This window comes from Sabethes cyaneus, chromosome 3, assembly GCF_943734655.1.
Source record: "Sabethes cyaneus chromosome 3, idSabCyanKW18_F2, whole genome shotgun sequence".
NCBI lineage: Eukaryota > Metazoa > Arthropoda > Insecta > Diptera > Culicidae > Sabethes > Sabethes cyaneus.
The window spans coordinates 103,575,526-103,595,147 of record NC_071355.1 but is presented as its reverse complement, the minus strand read 5'-3'; the positions used below and the strand labels follow the sequence as shown (position 1 = coordinate 103,595,147).

Genomic DNA, 19,622 nt, shown 5'->3' with positions numbered 1-19,622 from the left:
TATATATATTGAACTTAATGATGTTGTCAAATAAGTTTCATTTGAAATTGAAAAGCGTCGTTAAAATTCCCATCGAACCCCAAGAACATGATAATGATTATGTTAGTGATTTACAAAAGGAAACAAGTAAGGGCTTTAGATATTTTACAAATCAATGCTTGGTGCTACTTATATTTTACAGTGATCGGCGGTTTCCTAAGAAATGGTAACTTCACTTGGAGGTCTGAAGGAACTAATCTGGATGTATTCTGCACTACTACTGGAGATAGGAAGTTATCTTATAACTTTGAATACGACATTAAGTAAAATAAGTACATAATTGTGGGTTTTACCAAATTAACATTTATTTGTTCAACGTAGAGCTCAAAATAGTACCGTAATTGATGTCCAAGAAATGGGTGTAAACGTAACAACTTCTTGCATAATAGCAGTTGGGATACGACTGGAAAACAATATGAGTATGATAGTCGTGCTAACTCTTCAAGGATCGCGAGTATTAGGGTATATTGACGTTGATGACCATCTGTCTTGTCTGCAACCAATTAGCAGAGCAACTCATCGTAGAGGTCCTTTGTCACAATACGATGGATGCATAGCAGTTGGAACTGTAACGGGAAAAGTTTTACTTGTTGATGTTTGTTTGAAACCAGAAAGTGATCGTAAGCATTAATACAATATGATATAAAACAAGGATGGTTCGATCACTTTGACTCAATTTTGATTCATTTGACAGTACCGTCTCAACCGAGCAAAATTTGACAAAGTGATATATGGGACATTTGTAGAACTAGTTATCTACAATTTTGTTAAAATTTTTTTTGCTGTATCTTTTGTAGTTACGGCGCTACAATGCTAGTAACTCATTAGTGGCTAAATGAACGTTCACTTAGTTATTGGTACTAGCATTGTAGCGCCGTAAATACAAAAGATTCAGGAAAACTTCTTTCAGCAAAATTGTAAATAATAAAAAGTTATACAAATTTCCCATATATCGCTTTGTCAAATTTTGCTTGGCTGAGACGATACTGTCAAATGAGTGTGAATTGAGTCAAAGTGATCGTACCATCCCTGATATAACATACAGGGTGTTAGGTAGCTTAGTACAAATATTTCAGAGGGTGATAGAGGACCACATAATGTGGTCCACATTCGACAAAAAAAAATTCTACATAATATGTGATGAAATCTCAATCGTTCAGAGTTATTAAACATTTTTAGTTTTCGGTTCTGCTTGCTTTAAATTAGCTTTAGTACAAAAACTATGCTAACCAGCTCAATTCCGTTACTTTCATTCGAAAGTTGACAAAATTTCGTACTGAAAATTGCTCTTAAGCTTCCATATCAGATACGGGGTTTACACACAGTGATGTGTTGTAGCGTTATTTAAGAAATATTGAAGATTTTCAAAATGTTATATTTCTCGTTCGCACCAACGCTGCTTAATGCTAGCGCTGTTTCGGCCTTAAATTAGATAAAAGCAATCAATTTTATTGCCCTTTTTCAGAATAAATTTGATGAAAACATCTCTAGAAACACTTATTTTAAAGCTTTTTGCTTCGGAAAAGTTACTAAATTTTATGAAATAGGAAGTTTAAGGACAATTTTCAGTAATTTTTTTTTCAGCTTTCGAATGAAAGTGTAGCAGAGTTAAGCTAGCTAGCATGGGGGCTCCGTAGTTGCAAGGTTATCAAGTCTGCTTTGACAAGCGAGTGGTCGTGGGCTCGAATCTTAGTAGAATCAAGCCATTCGATGTCAGGTGACTTTAGCTTAGCATAGGTTTATTCTCAGGCCCTCCATTTACCCTTCCTTCATGTTGAATTCTATATTTACCCTCTGATCCCTCTTGACAGTGCGAATGTCCCTCCTATTGTTAAGTGTACTGGTCAGATGTACGAATGAGTCCTCGCTAGGGACGGCTATATGGGATAGTACTGGCAGCGAGGAATAAGTGGGTAAAGTAGATCAAGCTTTTGAAGGAAGGGTAAACCTCAATACACACAAGCACGCATAAAATTTAATAAGCATATCGCTCATTCAATAGCGATTATCAGCTAACTGGCACCTTTATCTCATTTGCTTTGCGTTGACGAGAGCTAACATCAGGCGGGCTCAGGAGTCGTGGGGCCCACTGACAGCTGAAGAGCTAACTTGTGTGAAGAGTGACGAATATATGATTTCTCGTTTACGCTAACGCTAACATGTTGGCATCGAAAACATGGTTGCCTGCCAACTACATGGCGATTATAGCAAACAGAAATGCAGTTGCAAGGTCCTACAGCAAACACAACACCCGGGCGATATCACAATAGATCAGCTATATATATACAGGTCGCAGTGATGAGTTCACACATGAAAAAAAGCTAGCTAGCATAGTTTTTGTACTAGAGCTAATTTAAGGCAAAGAGAAGCAAAGAAAAGGCAACGCAAAGAGAGAAAACTAAAAATGTTTAATATAACTCTATAACGATTGAGATTTGATCACATGCGTAACGATGGATTTTTTTTGACAGTGGTCTGCGTATAAATGGATTTTTTTTCGACAGTTGTGGTCTTCTATCACCCCCTGAAAATTTGCACTAAGCTGCCTAAAGCCCTGTATAGCCAAATAAAAATAGCAGTATGTTTAGCAATAGTATATTATTAGTACCTATTATATATTATTACAAACAACCTACATTTAAAGCAGAATGTATTCACTTATTATACGTTTTGTCATCTTTATTGTCATTTCTAGCGGTGTTTGGTCAGAGACTTGTGATGAACAACCTGTGTAAAAGTCAATGTCATGTCGAATTCGTTACAGAAGATCAAACACAAATTTCCTATAAACATAGATTGATTCGCCAGCGTAGTGTTTACTTTGGTTTACAATTACAATCCATTGAAGAGGAGAACAGTTCAGTCACTACGATATTGGACTTACCATCTTTAATGGCATTAGCTGTTGGTCATGCAGATGGGCGTATTGTTTTGTATAATCTTCTCGATTTGAGCATTATGCACGTTATTCAGTTTTCCAATAAGGGCTCTCCAGTAGTCAAGATGTGTATGGTGGAGCCAACGGATGACCCGAAAGCTTGTGTTTATATATGGGCATTTCATGCCGGTGAAGATGGAGCATTTGCTGTTATGCATACACTCATGTACGAAGAGAAATACGCGGAACTAAGCGGTCATGTCTATGAACACTTTCTTTCCTGTAGTCCCCGACTAAACATTACTTGCTACGATAAGGATAGCTATCCTCTTGATGTGCAATCTATTATGAAAACAGTAAGCCAGGAAGAAGAAGTGCTTACGTTAACCGTTTTAAGCTGGATAGCATCAGACAAGTCTACCAATGTATTGGTGTTTGATCTAAATCAGTGGTATAAAGCAGAAATGCCATTTACGTGTGATTGGAGGCATGAGTTGAAGCACACTGTTGTGTTCAATATAAAAGAAATAGTAACTAGTGTTCATCTTATTACCGATTCACTCATACCTTTCAATTCAATTCAAAGGCCGGAAGAACATTTCTATCCAAATTCGTTGTGTTTTGGTAAGCAAGCTGTATTCAAATATATATGACTGGATTAATTTTGTCGTATACTTTTTTAGACTTAATTACTCTGCACTATGATAGCTGCCCTCGATACCATTGGATCGGAGTCCAAAATAAAATTTTGGATTATTTAGAACAAAATGGAGCTGTTTGCCTGATGGAACCAAATACAGTTTATAATATGCTGCTCCGATGTGCATTGATTCCACAGTTTATTGAATACAATTTTTCTTTCGATACACCACTAGATATTCAACGAGAGTTTTTACTTTCTGTGGCTCTGGAATATAACTGTTACACATTACTTAACGAATGTGCAATTAGTTGGGCAGATGGAAGTCACTTAGGAAAGGCTCCGGAAGAGGGTGTGTCGTTATCTACCCTTACCGATTGGATGTGGAGTCGGGCTAAAGTATTGAAAGAGCTGAGCAACACAATGTGTATTCCATTGTTTGATCTGTCTGGTCGTAGAATTGATTGTGGAACACAGAAAACATTACTACACTGCTCAAGACAATTGTCGCAGTTGGTTAAATTATACGAGCTTATTTTTTCTCAATGTAAACAATACATTCCAGACAAAGGTGAGAAATATAAAAGTTTGCTAAGTCGTAATACATTGTTTCTTTGTTTCAGTTTTGAAATGTCTTGCGTCACAGAAAAAATCTGTTCAACTTGCTGCGGATTATCAAGAAGTGGTTCAGTGGTTATTAAATGTTGGACTGTTACCGGAAGGAAATGTTGATGGCGTCAATTTGTCTGATGAATTTCTTCTGGTTCCTTTCCCATATCGAGCTATCCGATCATATTATACATCCCAACGTATTATGTTCAACGATTATTATTCAGATAAGGAGAGCAGCGCAAATTTGGAAGACCAAACTTGCAGATATTTGTTTATCGATAATTTTGTGGAGCGGGAGTTTTCTTCCGAATCACTGAAAAAAGTATGGTCTGAGAACAATGCGTCCGGTGTTTACCCTCCAAATTCAATGCAAAATTTGTTAAGAGCTTTACTTATATCAAATGTTACCATTGAAATCAAATATATTTTGCTGTGTTATACATTCATGGATATGACAGCTGTTTTAGGCGATGGAAGGTAAGTTCCGGAAAAATGAAAAAAAAAACTATATTTATATGATGTATTGACACATTTTCATACTTGCTTTTTTATAATATTTCATCTAATTTCTACATATATTCAGAGTGTAACTATATGTAATGAAAAACCATGAATATCTGTTTGATTGACAGAAATATTAGTTTTCTTGGAACTAAACAAACATTATGGCGTCATTGCATTATTGAAATTTTATTTCTCTAAAAAATTGTGCCAAACAAAAAAAAACTGCTTATTTAAATTATTGATGCTATGCCAAAAACAGCTTTCTAGTAAAAATATATAAATCCTGGGATCTCTGGTCTTCATAATATTATTATGGAAATTTTAAGACGACAAAAAGAGGATTAGGATACCAGTTTTTGATACCTACTTGAAACAAAATAGACTGAGATTTCATTGCTGTTTTGATTTACTAATAGGCACAATATGGGAAAATTAGATAACTGGCAAAGCTTATATTGGTCCTATATAAAAGACTCAAAATTTCAGTTGCACAACATTTTCTCGAAACCTAGTTCCCCGAATGTACTGTTTTCCCGAAAACCACTTCCCAGAATGTACTACTACTCTGAAAACCATTTTCTCGAATGTACTACTTCCCCGAAAACCATTTCCCAGAATGCACTGCCTTTCAGAAAAGTTGAATATCGATATCGAGGCTCCCCAATTCCGTGCGGATAATTTTGGCTGCTAATTCCGTGCAAATGATATTAAAGCCAACAATCTCTCACAACAAAACATGCACATTTCTTTCAACAACGTTTGAATGCTTGAGAGTGTACGTTCAAACATTTTTTTCGAAAATGTTCTATATATTTGCTAGGAACCTGCCACCCCATCACCAAGTGTATGGTATTAGGCATCACACGGAATTGGGGCACCTCGAACATTTTTGTTGTACAGTACTGGACAAAATAAAGTACGCACTTACCACATCTTGAAACTTTCATGCTTTTCTCATTATTTATAGTAGATAACTATTCATAGTGATCGAACAAAAATTAGCTTTATAGATGTACTTTCAGAAGATGTTTTATACAGAGGCTTTATACTCCAGAGGTTTGTTGATATATTTTTGAGCAAATTTAAGACGTTTGATGCTATACAAATTAATATTACTTAAAAACAAATATTGATTATGAAATAAACAAACCTGTAACATTTCGGATAAATGGCCTTCGTTGAGCAAATCCATTTTTAAATCCCATTTCTTTCAGTCTTCTACGAATAGTTCGTTCGGAAATATTTAAGTTCGTATTTTCTCGGATTACTCGGCTGGTAGAGAACGGATCTTTAGTCACTTTTCGACGAACCAGGCGATCATCACTGGTTGTAGTCCTCCGCTTTCTTCCTCTTTCCGTCCGGTCTTTCACGCTTCCAAGTTCCTCATATTTTTTTAATGATTTTCGTACTCATGCCTCACTAATTTCATATCTTCGAGCAATTTCTCTATTCGAGAAACCTTCCTTACGATTTTTACCGATAAGTTTACGGATATCTTCACAAATTTGCTTTTTTGACATCGTACCAGATAAAAACGCGCACCAGTAATGAAAAATCAACCACAAACAATTTTTTTTGACACTTCGCTGCAGTGTGATGGCGAGGAAACTATTCGTACACGGTAAAAAAATATCACGTTAAAGTGAAGTGATTTACCTTTGAATTAGCACTACTTGCCAAACATTATAATTCGAAATGAAAATCTATTGAAAATGAGTCAATACAAAGTACGATGAAATCAACAGAAAATCACTTCAATTTCGAGTGTACTATGTTTTGAATTTTGGACTGTCAAATGAATTAAAAAAACATGCATGATAAAACTTAATTTGTTCGACAAGTTAATTTATTATATTATATTAATATATTGTGTAATGTAATTTACCATAATGAATGATATTAACATGTTATCCATGGTCATCGATAATTGAACTGGATTACAATTTGGTTTCAGTTTCTACTGGGATGGCTAAATATTGTTGAACGCCGCTGCGGGATTTATGTCCGTCTCCATTGGATTAATTCCGTATACTAAAAACATTTAATTTAATAATTCCGACTACAGAGATAAATTCACTTTACTCACAGTCCAGAATATCAGTGATTTCAAAGGAAACATGGTCTAATCTGCTGGTTTTATGTCTTTCTGCGACTACTATAAGTTGCACTTTTGTTTCGCAAACCCTTGACATTTACGAATTGGAAAACAAAATTCAATTTCAATGGATGAAAACAGTCATGCAGATGGTGTTTTCCATTAAATACTTTTCAACGGAAGATCTCTTTGTTAAAAAATAAAAATCTCTTGAAAATCAATGCGAAATCACTTCAATTTGCAGTGCGGCGTGACAAATTGAAACAAATGCAAAAACACTTGAAATAAACGTGACGATTTTTTACCGTGTATGCAGTAGGCGGCGCACAGTGGGACAATTTAAAAAATAGTGAGACATAAGGAATAACATCGAAACCTTAAAGCATAGCATAATAGTACCTTCAGAAAAGTTTCTCCATTCAAAAAGCGCTTTCTAGTGGGGGAAAAATATTTGAACAATAGGGTGTCCCTAAGCAGATACAAAAAATATTTTCTCTATTTCAAGTCAGAAATGATTACGATCTACAGAAGATTTATAGATAAACTAATTTTAAGAAACTTTGTTGAATACTGAAGGTTTCTATCTCTTACATGAAAAAAGTTATAGAGCCAAACTCTTAGGGACACCCTTAAAAACAGTTTTTTCGATGTAGCTCTTGAATTACGCTTCGTATACTTTTCAAATGTACTAAGAAATTGGTAATCTAATCAAATTTCACATTTTTGTCGAAGATAGTAGAGCTCTATCTTGTTTCCTTGAGAAGCCATCACTGGTTTTTATATTTTTTTACGTAATCTTTGAAGGGGTGTATCTCGGGGGAGTGCAGCTATGAGCAGCTAATCTCACTTGTTTTTTGTGAATCAATTTATGCTGTATCCCACCATGCACAACTTAGGGTGGAACACTGTGGAACATCTGAAAAAACTCATCACGAAGGCAACCGTTTTTAAAGCCTGAAACTATGAAAACCATAGTTTTGTACCGCTTTCGCATGTTCTCTGAATCAAATCAACTAATTTTGTAACGGTAACTTAGTAACCCGATACAAAACCTGTCAATACTTTAGTTATACTTGTTTTATCGCGTCAAATAGTGAGATGAATATGTATAACTTGCGACGATCGACTTTATTCGAAGTGTGGATAGAAAAATGCAAGTCAGGAGCAGATAGCAAGAAGAATCACTGCGTTGATTACATAAAAAATAAGCTTGAGGAGAAAGCGCATTTCACGTGCAGGATGGAAAGACAGGTATCAATGTTTTGCTACAAGCTTCAAAAGAGATGGGAGAAAAGCCAACGAGATGTTGTCCGTTTCCGCAAGCAAAACATTATTTGGCTATCAGAGAAAGTTTTCCCAGAAGCATGCCTAGCCATGAATACCCTAAATTCAGAAAAATTCTGTCGACCCAGGAAACCGTTTGGAGAATTGACCAACCGAAGCAAAATTACTATACTAAACAACAACACTCAATTCACTACTACACTAAACAACAACACACAATTCTGGCTTTAGTTTTCAAAAGGTCGCATAATCCAAGCAAAAGGGTTGATTATGCGACCTTATGAAAACTAAAGCCAGAATTCATCAATTTAAATAAAGTCCTATTAAACTACAATGTCTTAATTTTTATTGGCTTAGTGAAGGTTTTAAAAACGGTTGCCTTCGTGATAAGTTTTTTCAGATGTTCCACAGTGTTCCACCCTAAGTTGTACATGGTGGGATACAGCATAAATTGATTCACAAAAAACAAGTGAGATTAGCTGCTCATAGCTGCTCTCCCCCGAGATACACCCCTTCAAAGATTACGTGAAAAAATATAAAAACCAGTGATGGCTTCTCAAGGAAACAAGATAGAGCTCTACTATCTTCGACAAAAATGTGCAATTTAATTAGATTACCAATTTATTAGTACATTTGAAATGTATACGAAGCGTAATTCAAGAGCTACATCGAAAAAACTGTTTTTAAGGGTGTCCCTAAGAGTTTGGCTCTATAACTTTTTTCATGTAAGAGATAGAAACCTTCAGTATTCAACAAAGTTTCTTAAAATTAGTTTATCTATAAATCTTCTGTGGATCGTAATCATTTCTGACTTGAAATAGAGAAAATATTTTTTGTATCTGCTTAGGGACACCCTAATGTTCAAATATTTTTCCCCCACTAGAAAGCGCTTTTTGAATGGAGAAACTTTTCTGAAGGTACTATTAAGCTATGCTTTAAGGTTTCGATTTTATTCCTTATGTCTCACTATTTTTTAAATTGTCCCACTGTGCGGCGTTGTGCAGTCATTATATTAGTAGTGCGTACTTTATTATGACCAACTAAAAGTTGACTTTTTCTAGAACTATACAATAGCTTGATCAAAATAGCTAATGTTTATATTTAACGATACATAAATCGTTTAAAGCATTGAAAATACTACAATTTGTTCAAATATACCGAGTTCATATGTTTGACAATAAAAAAGATACCGTGTGTTATATAGTATGAGAGCGGGTGCGTACTTTATATTGTCCAGTACTGTATAATAGTTTATCAAGCGCTTGTTTCATGGAAATTAGCTTTACAATAGTTGAATATGCTACTGCTAAACAAAGATGTATGTTGAGTAGACCAAACGGACGAGTCATAATAAAGCAAAGCAAAACCTGGAGTAGAAACGTCTTTAGGACTTTACTCTTCTTTGTCGACAGACTAATGCCGTACGGCAAGGTTTGGGATAGGGTGTCATAGCGTAGCATAAACAGGTGCATAAATTCCTGTTTGTGCCAACAACAATGCTTTGTTCAAAAGAACAAGTAACTTGTGTTTGTTACCAGCAACATGAAATTTGGGGTTTAATTCCATGCTCTTAAACAACAGTCAAATGCCTCCAAAGCATGGTCACTGTTCTGGCCACGTCCGATGAAGTTTGGGATACGATGTCATTCCGAAAACTGCTACCGTCAAAGATTTTAAGCGCTAATAGCTCTGCCAATTATGAATGACTGAAGTTTTTGGAGCGTCTTAGTAGAATACGAAAACCGGGAGATTAAATAAAACGAAAACTTATCCAATTTAATTCTACTATGTGTATTTTATTCTTGACAAATACGTATTTCGCCTTCGGCTTGCAGAGTTCCTCAGTGTTTGTTCGAACTAAAACAGTTCGAAAACAGATAGCTAGGAACCTTACAAGTCGTAGACGAAATACATATCTGTCAAGAATAAAATATACATAGTAGAATTAAATTGGATAAGTTTTCTTTTTATTTAATTTCCAGGTTGCTTAAGACTATCTGTGTAGGTATACACAGTTGTTGTACACGGTAAAAAAATAACACGTTGAAGCGAAGTGATTTACCGTTGGATTCGCACTACTTGCCTATCATTACGATTCGAAATGAAAATCCATTGAAAATGAATCAACACAAAGCAAAATGAAATCAATAGAAAATCACTTCAATTTCCAATGCACTATGTTTTAAACTTTTGAGCTGTCAAATGAATTGAATGTATTCGATTTAAAATCAATGATATGTTTGAATTTTTTTATTATTTTAATTAAACAAAATACAAATAAAAAAAAATTAACCTCAGTTGTTAACAAATAAAGTGGATTGTTGTTTTAATGCTGGCATGACCAAATATGGTTGATTGTTGTTATCGTAGTGGTGTAATGAATCCAACCTGAAACCAGAAACAACCTGAAAACAGATAACAGTTTATTAATTTTAACGACATACATAATTTAGCTATACTCACACTCTAGAATAGCATTAATTTCAGTCGAAAACATATTTTCACCTTCTGGGTTCATGATTTTTTTTCGATTACCTACTGAAGGATACTTTGTTTTTCGATTACTGAAGTAGACTTCGCGAGTTTTTGACAGTTGTGAAATGCGAAAAATAATTAGTTGCAAATTCAATAGATATGCATTATGATTCGATGGTGATTTCCATTGAATAGTATTCGATGGAAGATCTCTTCTTCGAAAAATTGAAATCTCTCGAAAATCAACACTAAATCACTTCAATATGCAATGCTGCGTAACAGATTGATTCAAATGCAAGAACACTTGATTTGGGCGTGACGATTTTTTACCGTGATAGGTAAACTAATTCTATTTTAAACTAAATTATATTGGAGAACTAATTCTATTGCAAGAGTCTGAGATCTAAAAAAAAAATTAAATTAAGGAAAACCTGAAAAAGCCTAATGGGATTATGCGAATGATGTGAATAATCTGAGAAAGGAGAGAGAGCGAAGTTTTTTAACCAGAAGTTGTTTCGTCTGAGTGTGTCTCTGTATGTCTGTGTTTTAGCACATATTTAAAAAGCCAAGAGTAACTGTTTCCAGGGTCGTTGTTTAGTGAAGTGGAGGAGCACCTCTTGTAAATCTCTAAACTTTCCGTTACATCCATCTTCCACGCAGAGCAGTTGTTTATTACTTTTGCGTTGTCAATGGTCAGTGAATGGTTGTTGTTGAAGATATGCTCAGCCACTTTTGATCTAAAATGGTGTGTCAGACCCTTCTCGGCATCTCTTGATACTTTTGTTACCTCTGCCAAGTACGTATTTCCAGATTCCTTCTAGTCTGGCCGACGTAAATCTTTTTCGTAATGTGGGCAACTGATTTCATAATTTCCGGATTTTCTATGTTCTTCAATCGGGTCTTTAGTTGATCCCAACTTATTTTTGAGCTGGTTGTTTCGGCTGGTGTAGACTAGGTCAATTTCAAATTTCCTTATTTTTCTACGAAGAGGGCGTGTTATATTTTCGTCATATTCTACTGCCACTCTTTTAAGATCTGGTGTTATTGGTGTTAGTGTTGTGAGTGATTTTTTGTATGGTTCTCCTTTCTTTGTTCAATTCAGTTTTGCAATTTCCAAAATGTGTGTCAAGGAAAATTCAGGCATAAATGAGTAATATTCGCGGTCGCGAACTTCTTCGGTAACTGTTGTATATACTTCTTGAAAGAAATTTGCAAAAAGATTGCAGATTTCATTAGTATTATTTCCAATGAGCCCGTCAAGTTTCATTTGGGATGGGAAATTGCTATTTTTTAATTTAGTATTTACATAGCTAAAGAAATTTTTTGGGCATGATTTGACTTCATTTTCGACTTTACTATTATATTCTTCATAAGCGTTTTTAGTGGCCGAGTTGAGTTCTTCGCAAATATTGAGACAGTTATTCAAATTAATGCCATTGTTTTCATTTTTAAATTTTTTGTTTGCTTTTTGTTTTCTATTTTTAAGATTTTTTAGATGTTGGTCAAACCATACAGGCCATTTACTATGTTGACTTCGTCTTCTTCTTTTAATTGGCACAGTTTTGTGCAAAAGGCACTCCAATCACTTCAAAAGGGGGAATTTTTCTGCTTCGTAGTCGACATTTCCTTCAGTACAGAACACATGTTGCCATTATGTTGTACGCTTAATTTCTATAAAACTTGGAAATTAAATAAAAAGAAAACTTATCCAGTTTAATTCTACTATGTTTCGAACTTTGAAAACAGACACTGCTTCCTGCAAGTCGTAGGCGAAATACGTATCTGTCAAGAATAAAATATCCATATTAGAATTAAATTGGATAAGTTTCCTTTTTATTTAATTTCCAGGTTTCGTATTCTACTAGGACGGTCCAAAAACTTCAGTATAAAATTTGCTTTGTTATATTCCGGCAATTCTTCATATTCATGTGTGAAAAAAAATTCTATAAAAGAAAAAATAGTGAAGTATTCACAGCAAAGTCGTCTGTGCAGTTTGTAAAAAGTAAGTCCAAATAAGCATTTTGACTATTTTCGACTGAATTTATTTGATGCAGGCCAAATTGTAAAATTTTGTCAAAAATGTAATGCAATGTTTCATTTTCGCCTATTACTGGAAGCAAAATGGATTCATTGTCAGTGTCTACAATGAAATCCACGTTGCGCTGATTAAAGTCGCCTTTCGGTTCCAAGAATGACTTTGAAAGAAGATGATAATGGATTTAGATGAGTTTCCTTCATTTTGGCTGGACTTTTTATGCGGTTGAAATTCTGACAATACACAAGAATTTCAGCAGCATTCTGTTTTAGAGCAGAAGAAGTTTTTGAAAAAAAAAATTGTTACTTACGTTTAAATTTACTAGCTCCAAAGAGCGCGGCGATAAGATTTATTCTTCACTAGCTGACCCGGCAAACTTCGTACTGCCACAAATTGTACTAAATGGAAAAAAAAAACCGTGGTGCAATATTTCGCATTCGGAATTTGATTTACTGTTTTACTAAATGTAAAAAATCTGAAAGCAATGGTTAAACACGGCGGGGGTTGAGTGATGGTAAGGGGGTGGATTACGGCTAAAGGTGTTGGCAATTTAGTTTTCATCGATGGCATAATGGATCAAAATGTCTATTTGGACATTTTAAAGCAAAATTTGAAGTCAAGTGCCAACAAAATGGGATTTAATCAGAGGCTCAAGTTTTACTGAGACAATGACCCAAAGCACTTAAGAAACGCACATGGTTACAACTGCTCAAAACTTATTGACACTCCACCACAATATTTGCAGTCTGCAAATTGCAGACATCAACCCCATTGAAAACCTTTTGGAATATTTCGACAAAAAAATTAGAAACCATCAGATTTCTAACAAAACCGATCTTAGAAAGCATTTGATGGACAAATGGGAACAAATTCCCATCGAATACACGAAATAACTCGTAGGCAGCATTCCACAGCCACTAAAGGCAGTTGCAACGACCAACAAACACCATTCTAAATACTAATCCTTGAAATTAACCCTTTATAAGGCCGTGGCAATAAAATTACCACCAACGAAAAATATTTGTTTTGCGTCTATAATGACCAATATAATTATAGAAGCAAAATAAAAAATTTTTGTTGGTGGCAATATAGTTGCCACTGCCTTATAAAGGGTTAAGCCACATCTGCGAAGTCAAAACTGATAATTCGAATCCCGTACGAATATGAATTTGAGTGGATTTTTTCATGCGCTAATTTATAATTTTTTTTTCAGATAAATAAAAACCATTTTTCCAAAACCAAATAGCATATCTTAAAATTATCATTTGACACTATGATTTTATCTAAATAACACGTCCCTAAAATTTCTGTTAAACTTTCAAATGTAGAAAAACCAAATCTGCATGTTGGCGTACGAATGCGGATTTGTATCACTGTATTAGTAAAAATGCATTAAATACGCATCCAAATAAGTAATACGTTCATAAAATTGGTTATAGCAAGTATAAAGATTTCGTTTAATATGCATTGAAGTTATTTCGACGGTCAACTGGAGCAGGCGAAATGGGGTGTTATCTAAAGCCATTGAGTTCTCTTATGGAAAAGATAATCTGATGACCACCACAACTGTTGGGTATTGGTGGGAGTTGAAAAATCAACATGAAACAAATCAAACATTCTAATGGATGGTTGCAAGAAATTTTAGGATTTCGGAAAGATTTGCACAGTTGTAAGGAAAACGGGTTCTGTGAAAATTCAGTGGTCAAAGTTACCTACCATCATTAACACGTGTTTGATTAACATCAAATAACGACCATAACAACGACGTTGCTTGATGGTACGTGATGTTTGTTACTTTTCCCCGATTATAATCGTAGTAGCCTAAAACATAGTGTATACGGTGAATGGCGGGAAAAGTAAAATAAAGATTTTTTGCTTTTTTCCAACTTTTCGCTTAGAATTTCATTATTATTTTTACATATAAACCTGACGCAGACCAAACCACAACAGCTGAAAAAAGAATCATGCAATTCCGTCCAGCCGTTCTTGAGTTTATCCCTTACAAACAAACGCACCAACTTGGTTTTATTATATACAAGATTAGACTGAGCGTCGTCGTTTGATAATTCAAATGCTTCCGGGTTGTGCGTCAATTATAGAGAAAATTCACGTTGTAAGATTTGCGTGAAGGTACAACGGTTGTCGAAATTTTATTGCTACTTTCGCGCAATTGCTGAAGGCGGGGAGTCCGCTTACTAAAAATTGCCTGTACGACTGCAAGTCAGTTTCTGCTTCCGGCGCCCATAAAAGCCCATATTTCTGATAGACTTCTAGGAAGATGTGCTCCAGATCTTCGGGAGACGTTGGGAGTCCTTCGGATGCAAAAAGCATCCGAATGCTGCTCGACGTAAGTCCTTCTATACAGACTGACGGCTGCTGGTCTTTCATATACGCCAAGTACAGGCGGACGATTTTCATTATTTTGGGGTCGCACAGTCTAGCCTTTAGGAAGCGCCCGTCGCCGTTTGTAGACTGCTGAGTGAGTCGTACTATAGGCGCACGCATTGGGTCACATTCGAATTGGCTGGCTTGAGGAGGTGCTGGAGCTGGGTGTGAGGTATTATTGCAGTCGTTATTTTCATTTTCGTTCAGGCTGACGCTTATGGCGCACAGTGGGACGGCTTGAAAAATAGGAGGACATCAGCTTTTGCGGCGAAACTATTAAGTTTTCCGCATTAGTACCTTCGCAAAAGTTTCTTGGTTTTTGATGTATTTTTTTGTTAGATAAAAAAAATTTCATTAAGGGGGTGGGTCAATATATAGAGAAATAAATTTTTTTATTTTAGGTCCAAAATAAACAGTTTCTAAGGAAAAGTGGTAAAGGACGTTATTTAAAGAGTATTTGGTGAAGGAAGAAAGTTTCTATCGCTTAATGGAAAAAAGATATTGAACTACACAATAACAAACCCCCTTAATATGAGTTTTCCTAATTTTACTTGCTTATTTCCATTTTTACGTAATTTTGATGTTCAGTAAAGTTTAAGATATAGTAAAAATACATCTTTTTGCTCAAGAGTGCGAAGCTCTAACTTTATGGGATTTTGAGCTGTTGCAGTTTTCATATAATTTTATAGTTAATTTTAAGGTGATTTATTTCAAAAAGGCGCAAGTATGCGCAGCCATCCTAAGCGATTTTAAGTGTTGTGATGTAGTGCCTTTCATTTCATGTATATGTCACGGTGGAACACGGTGGAACATTTGAGCAAACTGCGACTAAAATATCACGTTTTACGTCTGAAAAATTACATAAAATAACATAATAGACCAATACAAATGGTATAAACCCGTTTAAAATAAAAATAAATTTAATAATATATGATTCAAAAATTCAATGATGCTATATTTCTAAATAACTGTTCATTTCTTCCGCCTTGAACTCGAATTTAATTTTAATTTTCATAAAACTCACACCTCGATCTAAATTTTACCAGTTTTCTTTTCGTATTATCTTTAACGTCAAAACTCTGAGATCCTTTTGAATTTAGGTTTCAGTTCCCTTTGACTTGATTTAAAATTATAAAAAATCAAGTTATACTAGAATTGTTTTCTTTTTACTTTTTGCGGGAATGTATTCCAAGTTTTCTATGAAACCGTGTATAAAACGTAACGAAAAATTATTTTGAAATGCTTGGATTTTGTTCATCTAACCGCCAAAAGTCAGTTTTTAAAATTCTCTATACTAACTTAAAGATAGCAGACATAAAAGAATTTGCTTTCAAAGATACTTAAACTTATTACTATTCCGAAGCACGAAACTTTTTCGAAATCGGCTTACAAACCAGCAACTTGGGATAGCAGACATTTCTAATCTTCTATCAATTGGATCAATCGCGCGTTGGGGCACAGGTGACATGATCCAATTAACGAATTCTGGATGTATATAACTTTTGGTCTAAATCCAAAGACTCCTAACCGTTTAAAAACCGACCAATCGAGCGTAACTGATATCTGAGTCAAACAAAAGTCATTAAGTTATTGCTTGTTTTATTATGTTTAAATAATACTTTTGGAGTCAGTTCCGGCGTAGTGGCTAGCATTCACGCCTCTCACGCAGAGGACCCGGGTTCAAATCCCAACCCCGCAGAAGTCACGAATGACCCAAAACTGGTTAAAGTGACTATAATCTAAAACAAAAACCGATTTAATCCACCTAGTGGTGAAAGGAACCTTTGTTATACGGTCTTACTTGCTATTTGAGATAGAAATCGACACGTCTTCGGGAAATAATTCATCTATTGGTTATCGTTGTGCGTTGGTTAACATAAAATGTTTGAAAATTGAAAAAGTTCACAAAATTTGAACAAAATAGGAACACTTTTAAATTTTGATAGATCCTTTTTTCATGAAATTGCTGAGTAAGGATAAGTAAGTTATTATTAATCTGAGTAAGTGCAAATAAAAGTAAGTTGTAAGAGAAAATCTTATCCTTTAGCATATACATAGTCTAGTAAAGGTCTAGTTTATAGGTTTTTGAACTATGTATAGTTTCCTGTAATGCCATTCTATTTGAATCACATCAATAGAGTTTTCTTGAATAATTTTCATCAATTTTTATTAACTCACGCTGTTGTATTTTATACAACACGTGTAGGTTTTTCAACGCCATATTGTTATAAAGTTACAAATCGTTGTTTAACTAACGTATATTCTTCAACAAACTTATTGTGAGCAAAATATCATAATTATTCAATGCATTAATAATTTAAAATGTTGGGAAAAGTTATGCAGAAAAACTATCAGCAATTGTAAAATGTTTAAAATGTATCCGTCTGCTGGTAGTCGAGTAATTCGGAGTCAAAATTAGGGTATTCTTTATAATCAAAGTTCTACAGTTCCTAAACAAGCAAACATACAGGTATACTGTTTTCAGCAAAGTTGTGTATTTTTACTATTTGTACAATTTTGTGGTACATGAAAAAGTCATACAACAATTACAAAAAGAGCAAAAATAGAAAAACTGATTTTACAAATTCATATACAATAAATAAGATTTTTCTATCTTCGCTGCAGAGATAGAAGGTTACTGTCTTTAGCAAAATTTCTTGTAATAATATGCTCTATAACTTTGCAGAACACATCAATGTGTTATATTGACACTGAAGAAAAATATTTTTTTTATTTTACTTTTAGGGGGATTAATAAAAATTTAAATTCCTCCAGACGATAGAGCTTTCAATTTCAAGAAACTCTTCCAAAGGTTCGATAAACCTAAAACCAAGTTTTCCCAGTCAAAACTCTAGTGCACACGTTTTCTTTGGTTTGGGGCTATTGTGCGCGCGAGTAACTGTGTTACAAAAGTTGGCGCGAGTGTTCGACGGTTAATATATTTTAACCGGTAAAACCAATTCTTATGAAATTTTGCATATATATTCGTAGTGTCAAAATCTCTCGTTTGATATTAAAATAATTGAAATTAGGTAAATTATCTTGGTTAAAATCATTATAAATTATTGTTAATTTTGGTGTGGTGTATACGGCTGCTCATAACTTTCAAATTAAACGTCCAATCAAAAAACCATTCAATAGTGATCTATTAGGATATATTATCTTTCGAATGAGACTAATAGCGCATAAATCGGTTTGGCCATCTCTAAGAAACAGGCGATAATTATTACCTTGTCAAAACAGGTTTTTTAAGGCTAACTTTTAAACTACTTATTTGTTTTCAATTAAAAATTCCTGAACAATTTACCTTTAATAAGGGCTTTCATTCGATACTAAGATCGTTGAAATCGGTCATGTAGTTTCGAAGAAACCCGTGTCACGTATTTTTCACATTTTTGCTTATAACTTTTAAACGAAACGTCGTATCACGAAGCAACTCAATAGTGATCTACTAGACAATAACACCTTTCAAACAAAAGTAATAGCGAACCATTCGGTTCAGCCATCTCTGAGAAACAGGCGATAGAAAAAATCATTACATACACACACACACACACACACACACACACACACACACACACACACACACACACACACACACACACACACACACACACACACACACACACACACACACACACACACACACACACACACACACACACACACACACACACACACACACACACACACACACACACACACACACACACACACACACACACACACACACACACACACACACACACACACACACACACACACACACACACACACACACACAGACATTGCTCAAATCGTCGAACCCTATCGATTGGTATATGTGACTTGGCCCTCCGGGCCTCGGATCAATTTCATGTTTTTCGACCAATTTTTAAACCTTTGTTATAGTATAAAACCCGATTTAATCCACCTAGTGGTGAAAGGAACCTTTGTTATACGATCTTATTTACTATTTGAGATAGAACTCGACACGTCTTCGGAACATAATTCATCTATTGGTTATCATTACATAGTGCGTTGGTTTACATAAAATTTTTGAAAATTGAAAAAGTTTATAAAATTTGAACAAAATAGGAAATAGTTACAAATCGTTGTTTAACTAATGTATATTCTTCAACTAACTTATTGTGAGCAAAATGTCATAATTATTTAATGCTTTAATAATTTAAATTGTTGGGAAGAAGAATGCAGCAAAACTATCAGCCAATGTGAAATGTTTAAAATGTATCCGTCTGCTGGTCGAGTACTTCAGAGTCAAAATTAGGGTATTCTTTATAATCAAAGTTCTACAGTTCCTAAACAAGCAAACATACAGGTATACTATTTTCAGCAAAGTTGTGTATTTTTACCATTTGTACAATTTTGTAGTACATGAAATAGTCCTGCAACAATTACAAAAAGTGCAAAAATAAAAAAAACTGATTTTACAAATTCATATACAATAAATAAGGTTTTTCTATCTTCACTGCAGAGATAGAAGGTTACGGTCTTTAGCAAAATTTTTTGTCATAATATGCTCTATAACTTTGCAAAACACATCAATGTGTTATATTGACACTGAAAAAAAAATTTTTATTTCACTTTTAGGGGGATTAATCAAAATTTAAATCCCACCAGACGATAGAGCTTTCAATTTCTAGAAACTCTTCCAAAGGTTCGATAAACCTAAAAC

General features: G+C 34.5%; 1 protein-coding gene across 1 annotated transcript in view; it reads left to right on the top strand.

Moving 5' to 3' along the window:
- Window positions 1–19,622, top strand: part of LOC128743284 (protein ELYS) — a 65,740-nt gene continuing 46,118 nt past the window's right edge. Inside the window, exons 1-6 of the mRNA XM_053839829.1 lie at window positions 1–126; window positions 182–302; window positions 361–659; window positions 2,735–3,541; window positions 3,601–4,128; window positions 4,181–4,646. Of these exons, the coding sequence (XP_053695804.1) occupies window positions 18–126; window positions 182–302; window positions 361–659; window positions 2,735–3,541; window positions 3,601–4,128; window positions 4,181–4,646 (2,330 nt within the window). The 5' untranslated portion in view covers window positions 1–17. The remainder of the gene's footprint in view (window positions 127–181; window positions 303–360; window positions 660–2,734; window positions 3,542–3,600; window positions 4,129–4,180; window positions 4,647–19,622) is intronic.